Below are 13,739 nucleotides of genomic sequence, written 5' to 3' on the forward strand. Positions count from 1 at the left end.
TACACTATTGTTCAGACCCTGACACCACATACACTATTGTTCCCAATTGCATGAAGCCATTTCACTGGGCACCCAGCGAGTTGAGAGAGGTCATTGTAATTCATAACGGGGAAGGCTGTTGTGAGCATCACCCTATTATGATACACATTTTCTCTGAATTTAATTTATAGGAAAACATGTGCTGCATAAATTCAGGAAATAATCTCCATATGTTCTGTGCTGCAGCCCTCAGCCACTCTGCAGGCTGCAGCATAGCCCAGCTAGGCACTGACCACTCTGCTGGCACTGCCATAATGTATGTCATGGAGCTAATGGGCTGCTCTTGGCTGGGAGCAGCCGGCTCTGGATCCCTCACAGAGCTCTCACTGAATCACAGCCTGCACTCCCCTGCCACTGCCGTGACCCCCAGCTGACTGCCATCAGCATCCGAGCTGCACGGCTGCCAGGGGCCTGGGGATGGGCACTGGGAAATGCTGGCATGGCAGACCCTGCTGATGGGCACTGGGAAATGCTGGCATGGCAGGCCATGGTGATGGGCACTGGGAAATGCTGGCATGGCAGACCCTGCTGATGGGCACTGGGAAATGCTGGCATGGCAGGCCATGGTGATGGGCACTGGGAAATGCTGGCATGGCACCTGTTGGCTGGGAGCTGCAGCCAGCCCCATGTGCTGCATTTGGGGTGTAACGAGTTCCTGCACCCAGCCCGGGCTCTGCTGGGCTGTCAGAACACACACTCTGTAATTTAACAACCATCACAGCCTGGGACTTCTCATCTCATGGCAGGCCTTTAAAACCATTTGAAATCTAAAAACAAAATAGCTATGCTGTCTGCCTCCCTTCAGGACTCAGAGCACACTCATCTGCCTCAGCTCTGGTGAGAAACCTGTTATATCAGCTGACAGCGATACACTTAGGGGTGAGAGGAAATTTATCTACTTAGGCAAAATTTTGCCCATTTTTTACCCTTTTTAGGCAGGAAAAGCATTACAATGTATGTAATGCAAGAAAATGACATTTCTGGCAAATACTTCCAGTGAACACTTCAAAAGCCATCCTAATTTATATCCTTACAGTATCTTTGGAATATATATACATCCCTGTTTGTGTCATTAAAAGGTAAAACCACATGAGCAAACACATACCAAAAGACAAATATATGCAAGCACACATGCATACTCAAATCAAAATGTTTCAGAAGTACACTGTCATTCTTAGTAGATCAGGCACCATGGTGTGGAAAATGCAAAGATATCACAGCATTTCCCTGTGCTCATAACACAAAATAAATTGAAATGTTTACATGTAAATACCATTTTGTATTATGATACTGCTGAAAAATCTCACAGAGGCCACAGTCTTGCAGGGCAGTATGTAAATAGTGTGAAATAAGATACAAAGGAGTTTACATACAACAATGAAATTCTGATGTTTCAAAGGCAATGGAACTTCTGCCCACCTGGGCTCAGTTGCCCACGTTTTATATTGTACATAAAGGGAACATTTCACTTAAGCCTCCTCAGTAGCAGGCTGGGAATGACTCAAGGAACTAATGAGACACTATTCTGTTGTCTCCCACCACAATTCCCAGGGGTAGAGGGAACCCATTATCCCAGAAGACTACCTGAGCATAGCAGGTTAACACTGACTCTCTTACTGCTAATGACTTAGTTAATGAAATCCTACTAAGTGAGATGCTTGTGAAAGTACGGTGATGATGATGATGATGATGACACCACATGGCCCATGCCCTGTTTCCCTCTGGCCATCTAGTAATCTCACATTCGGTTAGGACTTGGAACCTCCTGACAGTTATCTAAGAGGTTGGATTTATTTTGATAGGGCATTACTATCAACAGTGATTCATTTTAATTCATTGCCTTACAATAAATGCCTTGTGTGAGGCATAAAGGCATACACTGAAAAGTTCAATTGAAAAACAATTCCATTTGTGTCTCCTATTCAAGGTGGTTTTTTTCTCCAGTTCCTCATTCTCACTTACTAAGGTCATTTGCATGAAAATAAGATTTTGCTCCTAAGAGCTCACCTGCTGCCAGCTGTTTGGGAGCTATAAGCCTCCCTGCTGTTGGCTGTTGCAATCATTTCTACAGCAGTGATCTGGGATAACACAAAGGATTAAGACTCTGCAACAGGGACACTATCACTAAAGTCAATGGAAACTCTTACCTAAGACTCAAAAGAGTTTTCATATGGTCTTTGACAGCCAGTGTGCTGAGCCTTCACTAATGGTATGTGCTGTAAAAGGGCTTCTGCTTCCAGTATGCTAATGCTGCCCAAGATCCATTTTTTCGTAATGTCTTGAATGACATCTTCTTTCAGAATCTTCATTAAAGCTTAAACATCTGTATTTAAAAAGTTTTTCATTCCCACTTTAATTTGCTCTGGGTCTAGACAACCTCATCTTTTGGTCATTTTTCCCTGAAAGTTAAAACTTTAGACTGAAAATGAATCATCAAATCAATGGAACCAGACCCAAGAGGTTAGGCTTTGACAGACCAAAGGAAAGAAAGAATTACTATAGCCTCTTCCCATTCTTACTACCAGACAGAAGACACATAAAAATGCCATTTTGTACCAAGAGCCACAAAACTCATTCAAAATATTTACAACAAAGACCTCTGCTCCTTTCATCTGCCAGGTTGTGCTTACTCTCCCAGTTTTCATTTCCTCTCTTTCATTTAACTTTTTATCACTCCTTTTTTATGACTGAAGGCAAATAGGAATGGAATGGCAGGACATGATGATGTGCAGAGGCAAGGCTCTAGACTCAAAGGTTGTGAAGTTCCTTCCCAAAATGTGTTTGCTCACAAAACCATCACTGCACCAGGAGACAGTTCTGCATTTTCACTCTTGAGCTTGGAACCTGCAGTGAAGGTCCTGTTTGTCAGGGAGACACAAGAACTGTCTCTGTACCTGGTTCTTTAGACCCCATGGGCATCACCAGGCAGTCCATCAGAGGCACGTCCACTGGTGCAGTGCAAACATTTATAACCCTGATCCTGCAAGGCACTGAGCAAGCTTCATCCTTGCTCAGCATCTCAGGAGCATGGGCAGCACAGGAGTGCCCCTTGCTCTTTTGGGGAATAAGATCTCAGAGTTCCAATTCCACGCTGGTTTGTTGCACTCTTAGAATGGTTACCTGTGAGGGAACAGCCCTTTGCAAGCAATTAAGGGGTTTTAGCTGAGTTAGTTGTACGCATGAGGCTGTGTTTGGCTGTTTCCTGACAAGGGTAGCTTACTGTCCCATTGCTAGCAACCTGCAGAGGGGATGAACTAAACAAATAACCATATTAGCTTCCAGCCAACCAAATCATAATTACTGACAACCTCAATAGCTCGTGCAAGGAAGAGTGGACCTCTGTCTTCCCCAAAGCCAGATGGCATGAAAAGAGAAGAACAAGAATCAAAAGGATGATTGTGGTTTAAGAAAATAAGATTGTAAAGGGAAAAAAAAGCACCAGACATTCTAACAATCCCCCTAATTTTGATACCTTTAAAAATTCAAACTGTAGAAATGAGTTAGTGATCTGTACAAATTCATTATCTTTCCCCATAAGAAGAGAAGCCAAGTGGAACTGAGCTGCTTTAGTCAGATGCTGGTCAAGTAGTAGCTTCATTTTTCAGTTGGTGAATATAACATATTCCATGCCAGATGTTACTGCCCTTTCCTCAAGACCAGTAGCCACATACTACATAAGGGGCCACATACATTCACAGGGCTATTTGTGGAGCAGAGCCCTGCTTGGGAAGAGCATACTGCAGCTCACAGGTACCACCACTGTGAGGGGTGCAGTTGATGTTAATCTGGACAGACAAGGTTTGGTATTTTGGCATGCGATATTGGATGCAGAGGCAGAGAAGCTGAAATGGGTATGTGTCATTTATCACCCACACATGCTTAGCATCAGTGATTGCTCCTCTGCACATGATTTATTTTGAATGAATAAATTAAAGCCATGGTGTAAAGCAACCTCCAAAACTGAAGTCCATTTATGAGTCAAACACATGTTACTTATTAAAAAAAAGCAGTGCACAGACAGAGGATTTTCAGGCAGTTTCATCTCATTTTCTTTTCCACATCAGGGAAACTCTTGCTAGAGTTCACCTTCTGGCCTACTATTTTCAATATCACTTTAATCGATTGAGGTTTATAGATTATGGCCCCGCACAAGCTACACAACTATTCCATTTCTTACTTTCTGACATCCCATTCCATCATCTTCTAGCAACAGTGACTTCTTTATTGGATAGGAATTTATTTTTATTTTTAAAGCTGTGAAATAAAACAACATTCCATTTATTCAAACATGAAGATTAATGCCATCTCTGATTAAATCTGGATTTATGTTTACATTAGTAAAACAGATCAGTAAAAAAAAAAAAAAGAGTGTTCCTTCATGAACACTTTTAGAAACTCTTGTCACTGTGCCAAACAAAACTGACCTCTAATAAAAACAAAAGTACAGAGGGTCTCTGACTACCAGTGACAGGATCATTCATCCACAAGAAAACTCAGATACTATTGAAGTCCTAATGAAAGGAATAGCCAGAAAGAATTCCTGAATGCAGGGCATGTTTGTCAGGGTTGCAGAGTACCACCATTTCCAAGCCTCAGCAAGCTTTTGAGCCTTAAGAAAACATGCTCCCCAGGGCTGCCATATGGGAAGAGGCAGAGGGGACCAGGCATCCTTTTGGAAAGGCAGCTTGGGCAGATCAGTGCACTCAAGTGTTACTCGCTGTCTCTGCCCTGTGTCAGTCAGTGTCTGGAGGCAGCTGTCACATTAAGACGTGCTCTGCTCCTGTGCTTCTGCTCTGTGGCTGCAGATCTGAGATCTCTGTGAGCAAACTGCTGGAGTTTGGTGGTGTGGGTGGAGACAGGCAAAGGGTGGCTTAGGCAAGAGCAAATCCACTGCATGAGAGGCAGACAGGTGCTTTATGTAGCCTCTGCACGACGCTGATGATTTAAGAACACAAGTTACACTAAAATGGGAACTTAGGATGGGGAAGAAAAATGCAAAGACAGAAAACTTAGAAAGCAGTGTGAACGATGATAAAGAAACCTGAAAATAGCCTACAGTTGTCACCTAGGCTGCACAAAATAATCCATATTCAAGCAGCTCCTTTGTGAAAGTAGGATTTTGTTAAGATCTGGGTAATTATTTTCTGCTCAACAAGATGCAGATTAAACTGGATAGAGCCTTTGTAGATTAATGTATCTTGGAAAAGTCAAATAAATATTAGACCATCCATTACAGCCTGAGGATCAAACACATCTGCCTTCTAATGCAGGGATATTTTAACACTGTATAAGGGGCAAAATGGTTCTGCTACATATTCTCCAGTGTTTCTTCCCATGTAATTATAATAACACCATCAAACAATGTTCATTCCTCTTTTTAACAAGAGAACATCACTTAAGTAAACGGATATTCTTGAAATCCATCTTTACCTCTTGCAGACTGGAGTGTTCCAATAGTTCTACAATACTTGGTATTTTGATAGAAGATATCAGACTGTACAATATTACATTTTTTGATAACCCATACATATTTTATGTATTTATATGTACTTCAGTTTTAAACTGAAGCCAGCAAAACCCAATTTGCTCTGACTCCAGATACTTCCTCTTCCCCAAACAGGTAAAACAGCACATCTCCTGATAAAAAGTTAATGATGCATCTGTAGCAATACATTAACTCAGTATTAATATTGGACACATTTGTGTTTTGCCCTGCAAATTCTGCCTGAAGCTTGATACAAGAAGAAAACCAGCCACAGCAGCAGTGAGACTGCAGACCTTTCATCAGGAGCCACGTTACTGAATCTGACCATTGCCTAGAATACAAATCTTATGACAAAATAGTAGCAAATGGCAAGAATTGACAGATGCAATGGATATCTGCCCTAGGGCTTGCTGGTAGCTTTAGTTATTAATCTTGTTTGTATAACAATAGCATTGATGTCATCCTAACATAACATATTCCAAGAAAACGACATGCTTTCCTGTCAGTTGCCACTGTGTTGAAAGTAATTTCACACAGCCCACCTAGCAGGCATCAGATGGTAATGACTTTTAGACAGCATTGATCTGAGCTGGCCTACAGCCAACCTCCTAGAGGTAAAAGGATCCGTACACTAAACTGTTCCTAAGTCCTGTTGGCAGGATGCTTTAAAAATAGGGAGCAAACAAAAGCCCTGGCATGTTCAACCTGTATCCTCCCTCCTGGCAAACCCAAAACGAATTGGCAACCCAATCATAGGAAGGAGACAAAAGGAAGTGAGTCCTGAAATCAGCTGATTTTGTTTGGCTTCTTCTGAAATGACCTTTGTCTGTTTCAGCAATTGTATTACTCTGGACTCCAGCTACTGCTAAATTCCGCTTCTGTTCACTCAGGGTCATTTCCAGACTTCAGAACTAAAAGTGGGAGCCTAAAAGTGCACAGGCTGCTTAAAATTAATATAATACATGTAATTGGTATGAGCGTTTAGTAAAAATGAGAAAAACTGTAATAATTCATCTGGTTGGGAGCAGATGAATTAGCCCCTTCCTATTTTGTATCCTGTCTCTTTTTCAGCAGCACATACACCAGAAATCTCAGCACAGGCTTATTCCTCAAACTCAGCCTCTTGCTGCTTTCCCTGCTGGCCCTGCACTGCATTTCTCTCCTCACTGTAATTTGTGATTCCTTCATACTTAAATGCCATCTACAAAGTATGCTATTTTCTTTCTTCCATGCCATTAAAGATAATGTCAAATAAGATGAAACTGAAAACCAATCTCTCTGGCATCTTACAGGAAACATGCCCCAGCTCACTACCTCACTGCTTATCCTTGTCTGCTTTTTATTTCCAATTTCAGACACATTCCTTTCCCAGACCATTCAAGTGAAGCTCTTTGACTGCTATTCTGAAAGCCACATTCCTTAGACCTTACCATCCCTTCAAACCTTAGAGGTCCATATCCTGCAAATAGTATGGATGCACTTAACTTTACATATATAAACAGCTACATTAAAGAAAATGGGAGTAATTGCCTGCTACAGCAGATGCAAATGTGTTGTCAGGATAGAGAAAATGGTATAATTTTGTACTTCTATTTAAAGAACACAGATCCATTTCATCTACAAACTTCATTCTTTCCAAGAGCTTTAGTGATCATGGTTCTGTTTGATGTCTTCATTCTCTGTCAGTGGGAGTCTCGCTATTTTCTTAAATGCAACCAGAATGTCAAACCAGATGTTTAGTGATTTATTCTGATGTATTATTGGATACTGTGGATGACAAAACATTGGGCTGAGCACTCTCCTTTCTGCCTATGAAGTCTTCCAAAGCTTTTCAGCATTATTGGTGATACAATAATTAGCTAATTCCCTTAATTGTGGAGAGGCCATATCAGCCAGAACAGATGGAAATTAATGATTAAGCTTTATCACAACATTTTTGGAGTCTGTTACCTTTCCTTTTGCCTCTATTTTTAAACGGATATTCAATGTGCTGAATATTTTTTTAAACTCTCAGGCAGAAGATCTTCAAAACAAAATCTGGGCCAGATTTTCAACAGCCTCAGCTAAGAAAAAGTGTTGGATTTTCAAGATCTTTGATGAACAATCTGGCCATCAGTGTCGCCTCAGCGATCTGCTGGATGCTGGGCTCCACTGAGCAAGTGTCCCTGTTGTTCCCTCCCCTACCTTTTTAAACATTTTTCTTTTTACCCAACAATAGTTTATTGCTTGTCCTTCAAGGAACTATCATCATTCTGACGAAGAAGTTAGAGGATTTCCAGGAAATTTTTTTTACCTCTTCCCAGACTATGTTATTTCTCCAAACTAAATTCCCCAATAGCTTTAGTCCTGAAATATGGTAATCCTCTAATTCAGGTTTTAGAATCCTACATTTAAGTGCTTCACTCCTTTGTTACAGAGGATCTTACCTCATATAAGGCTTAAAAAAAAAAGAAGAATGTACCATTAAACTCCAAAGCAATCCTCCATGTGATATCTCAAAGCCCTCAAAGGTGGAGGTGGTACAGTGATTGTGCTTGGAGCTACAGTAACACTTTGGAGAGAGACAAAGAAGGCAGAAAACTCTCTGCTTCTTTAGTGTAGCTGCTGACCCTTTTCTTCCAAAAACTCCCTGGAGCCATTTCAGGAGTTACTCACCTATATGTACTTAGTTTGTGTGATCACTGGCCCAGAGCTATTTAGAGGTGAGCTGTGCTTCTCTCACAGATATCAAGTCAGCAAATAAGAGTCCTCGTCAGCTGAGTCATTTCTGCCAGCTTTGCATTAAGTACCATGGCTGGAGGGGATGTTCAGAAGAATTTAGGCCAAGTAAGAGGGCAAAAACTCACCATCACTCAAGAGCAAATTCCTACAATCCGGTCAAAAAGCAGGCAAGGGTTCAGGTAAGAGCATGTCATAGCTGCATGCAAGAGGACCTGGCTCTGGAAGCAGGAGGATCCACACTGGCATGAAGGTAACCTGAGGTGGCACTGCCACAACCTGGGAGATGCTCACAGCACAGCAGGGAGAGCACAGGCAAGCCAAACTATCCCCAGAACCATGCTGTACGTCCAAAACTGCAACCTGCTTCATGTTAACTGCAAGTTTTATGCAGAAAAAAATTATGGAAGGAGAAAGAGGAAGAAATGAATATCAAAATAAAGTACATTAAAAAAAACTGCTCAGGACAGGGAGAGGAGAAGGAGTGGGTATTCAAGAGGCTGTCTGGTCTTATTTCCAAACATTTTCTTTTCCTCATTTAAATGTGCAATCAAAATCCTTGGCCCACCTCAGGGTTTCCATGTGCTCAGAGGCCCATGGTTCTGATGCTGCAAAGAGTCAACAGAAAGAGATCATAAACTATTCCTTGTAACAACCAGCTTCATTTTCCTATCTGTCTGATTGCAATTCTAAAAATGCATAACTGCACCTCAGCCTTTGAAAAAAATTACTAAACTATGCCTTACAGATACATCCCACCTGAAAATAATGCTGCAGATCTGAGGTCCTCAGCTCTGAAATTCAGATTTGGGATTTTGTTCAGGCACATTCTAAAGATACAGTGGTGTCAGTGATAAGGCTGCAGTACTGGTTCTTCAAATATTCCTCACCAAAGCTTGGGGGCAACTTGAAGTAAAAAAATTGAAGCTCATTTGAAAATTGCAGGGAAGTTACAAAGATTTCAAAGCCATGCAAAATTCAGCAGCAAGCACAGCCAAACTACTACCCAACAAAGCAACCTTCAAAACATTCTGCATATTCAAAGGGCTTGTAGATTTTGCTCATGTTGGACATCTTCCTAAGAGTCTCCAGTGAGTGGGGAACGGCAGCACTCAGGAGAGCAGGAAAGACAAACACCAGAAACACACACGCACACCCTGCAGCCAAGTCCAGCCTGTAAATTTGGGCAGCTGACATTACAGATGTCTTCCTGTGTCCCTGTTGCTAAGAGTGGCTGTTCTGAAAAGACAGACTGAGACAGGTCAGTGGGCACACACAAAACACTGCTCAGACACTCACTACATCAAGACACGGGGCTGACTTACTGGTCACCATTTAAGAGATTAAATTGGTGCTGTGTCAATAAACAAACAGTAAAGGAGATGGCAGAAATTCTTATCCCTTTCCATCTCTCCTGTTTGCTGTTTGCTGCTGTTTTTCCCTCTGCCCCAATTGTGAGCCTCAGTAGCAAGCCCCGAGGTTTTAAAGCTGCAGAGCAGCGAAGATCGCTGGTCGTGATCAATGCTAGGGTCAATTTTCTCTCGATATGATTGCCTGTTCCAGGGAGGAGGAGGAGGAGGAAGAGGAAGGCAGGTTGAAGGCAACAGCTCTGTATCAGCAATCATAAACCCACATCAGCCCCCAGGGTCTAAAAGGCTGAAAAGTTTCCTGATAAGAGAAGGCAGAGTCTACAACAAACAACGCTGGTATTCCTGCCTGGGAGGCACAAATTCTCTCCATCACCTCCAAGCTTCCGAGCCGCCCCACCACAACAATTACATTATAAAAGCTGCTGAAACCAGAGCTTTTCAAGGAGGCCAGTCACGAAGTCACAGCACAACAAAAAAGTAAGCAGGGAGTATTGTAGGGGCGGGAGCCCTTCTACCCATAGTGGCTGAATATTGGCGGGTATTAAATATAGACACAACAATAAGCAATAAATCACAGCCCAGGAGAAGTGCCAGGTGGAATGCACTGGAGGAAATTAAAATATCCTTCTTGATATTGTTCAGGATTGAAAGAAATACAAAGGAGGTCAAATTGACTTATCACCTACAGAGCCAGGATGCTAAGGGGGGGAAGGGTTCTAACACCTGCAGCTGAAAAATTTGCACTTGAAAATTTCCTAGATAAAAAAAAAAATAAAAAAGGAAAACTCTAAGTCTAAAATGTAATAATAATATCATAAACATTCTCTCAAACAAATAAATAAATGATGGAATTTCTTGGCTTTCCTGCATTTTTTTTCCTTCCTTTTTCCAAATGCACAACACTCACTCACAAGGATGGTTTGCAAGGTACACAAGAGCACTAAATTGTCAGCACTCAAATTCAGCAAATTCTGGCCTCCCACATCACACCCCACCATGCCATCAGGACCTATCTAATGTACCTTGCTATTGCCCAGATGGTGATTTCTATCATGAAACTAGTCAATGGAGGCAAAATTTGAGTCTCCCAACCCTGAAGAACTGGGCCGTTTTCTCATTTCACTCAAAATTGCCTCCAGGAAGTTTGTTTTAGAAAAAAAAACCCGCAGTGGTACACAAACTTCCCAGTAATTTCAGCCAGGCCTCAGTGCCATACAGTGCATAAAACTGAGGCTGCTTTTGGTCACCAGCAGGCAAGGGAACCTCTGTGAGGAAAGGTTTTTGTTTTGCTGGGATAAGCTTATACAAGGCTGCTCTGCAGCCTCCAGGACCTAAATATGGTGGTCCTGTGAGATAACCCACCTGTCTGCTCTCCAGTCACTTCTTTTTTCTAGCTTGCCCCATTTTAAGGCAATTCAGCAAACATCCAACATTTGAATTTTAATGGAAGTGTCATACAAAGTACTTGGGCAGGCTGAAAATAGGACAGCATCTATAAATTACTGGAAAGCTGAACTCAAGATTAGGAAGGGGAAAGGAAAGGAAGAACTCATTTCTCTTGAAACTGGATCATATATATGTATACACACATAAATATTCTCAGACTGAGACTACAGGACAGCCTGAAAAGGACAGCTGTTATGTTCTACCTTTTAAAATCTCTGCTTTTAAGGGCTAAGGAAAGGATGGCATTTTCCAGCTGTGGTTTTCTCTTACTAAACACTTTTGTGTCCGTCTGTTTTAGACATGCATGGATTTAGACAAGCTGATAGATAAACTCTACTTGTTGAAAATAAAGTTAAGGTGACATTTTCTATATCAGTTTTTTTGGCAGGAGAACAGGGACATCTTGCAGTAGGCCATGGAAGAGGGAATCTGTTTAAATGTTGCTAACAAAATCCTTCCTCTTGTCTAGCACAGAGGACATCAGTTTCACACAAAACTCTCACAGAGAGAAGCAAGGCAAAAGTATGAGAGGAGAAGGAAAAGTATTTTAAAGAGATGTAAACAAGTAAATGCCCATAGCACCCAGTGAGAATATTTCAGCATCTGTCTCAAACAGCTGCTATCACATTTTCACCTGCTTAAATGGAGAGGCACCATTTGGATGCAAAAACCTTCTATAGTCCTGTGTAGAAGATTGCTCTGGACCCAAGGCAGACAATTAGGAAGGAGTCATTTTTCCTACTCTCTTTATAAGGTAGAATCAAGGCACAGAATCTATCCAGGTGTAAGAGGTGTCACACATAGTTGAGATGAACTATTGATTTCCAAAAGCAATAACAAGTTGCCACAGAGCCCAGCCCTGCCTAATCCTATGTTTGAGAGGTGATCACTCCGATAAGCAAGGAAAGGCTGGCTGCAACCCAAATTCAAAAACCCTCAGCCATACTGCCAATAAGAACCAGGAAAACACATGGACTTAATAAAAGCAACACTATAATATGATGTTGAAAAAACCCCACAAAAGCAGAAGTAAATATTGTAAACCCTTACTTGGTAAACATATGATTAATTTCTGAAGAGGACTAATTAACATTTACCAAAAAAAAAAAAAAGCTTATATTGCTTATCCTCATTGCTCCTGTTATGCATGTATCTGTCAGGAGATGCACTCCAGCAGGGATATATTAGAGCTGTAAATTTACTTACCCTTCTGTTCTGTACATGGAGCATCTCTCCAAAGGAATTTTTAGCACTCCATTATTTAGACCCACAAAGAGCGACCTGTCGCTGTGTAGGATTTGGAGACTCTTGATTGCTTCCTGTTGTCCATCAGGGAGGATCTGCATTTCCTCTAAATAACAACTCCTCAGACTCCTGTTGGTGGTAGAAAGGGCCTTCAGGATGGTGCCATACTCTAATAGAACAAGAAACAAGGCACAAGTAAATCTTAGAGGCAGTGGCTTCATTGCATACCTGCCTAAAGAGGGACATATTAGTGTCACCTTTACAGAGCTGGTTTAACCTAGTTCTGAGTCACCTGCTGCCCATGGTAGAGAGCTCCAGCTACATCGTTACAATCCTCAGCAGAAACCACCTGAGAATGCACTTAAATGGGAATTCAGAAGGATGGGAACCATCTGGACAGTGAGCACCTGGCAGTTTTTCCCAGTTGGAGCACTGAGGCAGGGGAGTCCGGTCCCGTTACCAGAGAGTTACAGAGCAAGGTGACCCAGGATGGCAAGAATCATTTCTGGTGCCTTTAGTCTGTATTTCTAGTGGTTTATGGAGCAGATTAGTGTGATTTGATGTCATGACAAATGACAACAGATGCAGCAGCCCTGCTGGAAATCTCTGAGGCCTCCATAATGACTGCATGGGTCACAGACCTAATTGATCCTCTTCCTGGAAGAAGCCAGCTTGACAAGGGGATGTTATGGCATGAGGAGCGCATACACAGAAACATACATGTTTGTGCTCACAGTGCTCTTAGATAAACAATTTAAAGATCTGCTAAGCTGTGGGAGATTAATGCACACCACTTTTCACTGATACTCCCAAGAGGACTGTCAGCCGGATGGCTCATGAAACTTAATCTTTCTGTTCCAGTAACTTCTGCACTGGTGCCAAAGCTCAGCAATTTATAATGTTGGGGTTGGCCACCATGTGAAGTTTCCCTTTCACTTACATGTGGAACAAGACAAAAGTTTGGGCTCAGTTAGTCTCAGGACTGAATTTGTGCTCAGGGCTGCCTCTACTGAAGCATTTCACAGGTTTAAACATTTTCAGCAGATCTTACTCTTCAGCCACCACTAACCAGGGCCATAAAGCAAACAAGAGTAAGTAGTTAAGGTTATGGCATTGGAACTTTCTACACTAATGATATGAGGCAGGAAGTATTCCAACTTTCTGTAAGGCTTTGTAGCTTGGACCCCTCACTTTAAATATCAAGATATCATATTGGCAGAATCATGTGGTATTTCCATTTAAGTACAATCCTCTCATCATAATCAATGTTCAAGGAGTTCCCATACTGGGAGTGTTGCTAGAACATATAAATAATAAACCAAGACAATCACTTTTGAAATAAGTGGTGGTAAAAGTTAAAAAAATTATAACACAGTCCTGAAGATCCATTCTCCTAAACATGAGAATAAGGCAATGACTCTGCATTCAGATGTGGG

The 13,739-nt window shown here is 41.8% G+C and overlaps 1 protein-coding gene across 5 annotated transcripts in view; it reads right to left on the reverse strand.

The window, feature by feature from the left end:
• SEMA5B (semaphorin 5B) overlaps positions 1-13,739 on the reverse strand; it is a 266,971-nt gene that overhangs the window by 43,246 nt on the left and 209,986 nt on the right. For all 5 annotated transcript variants that reach the window (XM_036386655.2, XM_036386657.2, XM_036386654.2 and 2 more), the window contains one exon: positions 12,265-12,472. In XM_036386655.2, coding sequence (XP_036242548.1) covers positions 12,265-12,472 — 208 coding nt within the window. The remainder of the gene's footprint in view (positions 1-12,264; positions 12,473-13,739) is intronic.

Source organism: Molothrus ater, chromosome 7 (assembly GCF_012460135.2).
Source record: "Molothrus ater isolate BHLD 08-10-18 breed brown headed cowbird chromosome 7, BPBGC_Mater_1.1, whole genome shotgun sequence".
NCBI lineage: Eukaryota > Metazoa > Chordata > Aves > Passeriformes > Icteridae > Molothrus > Molothrus ater.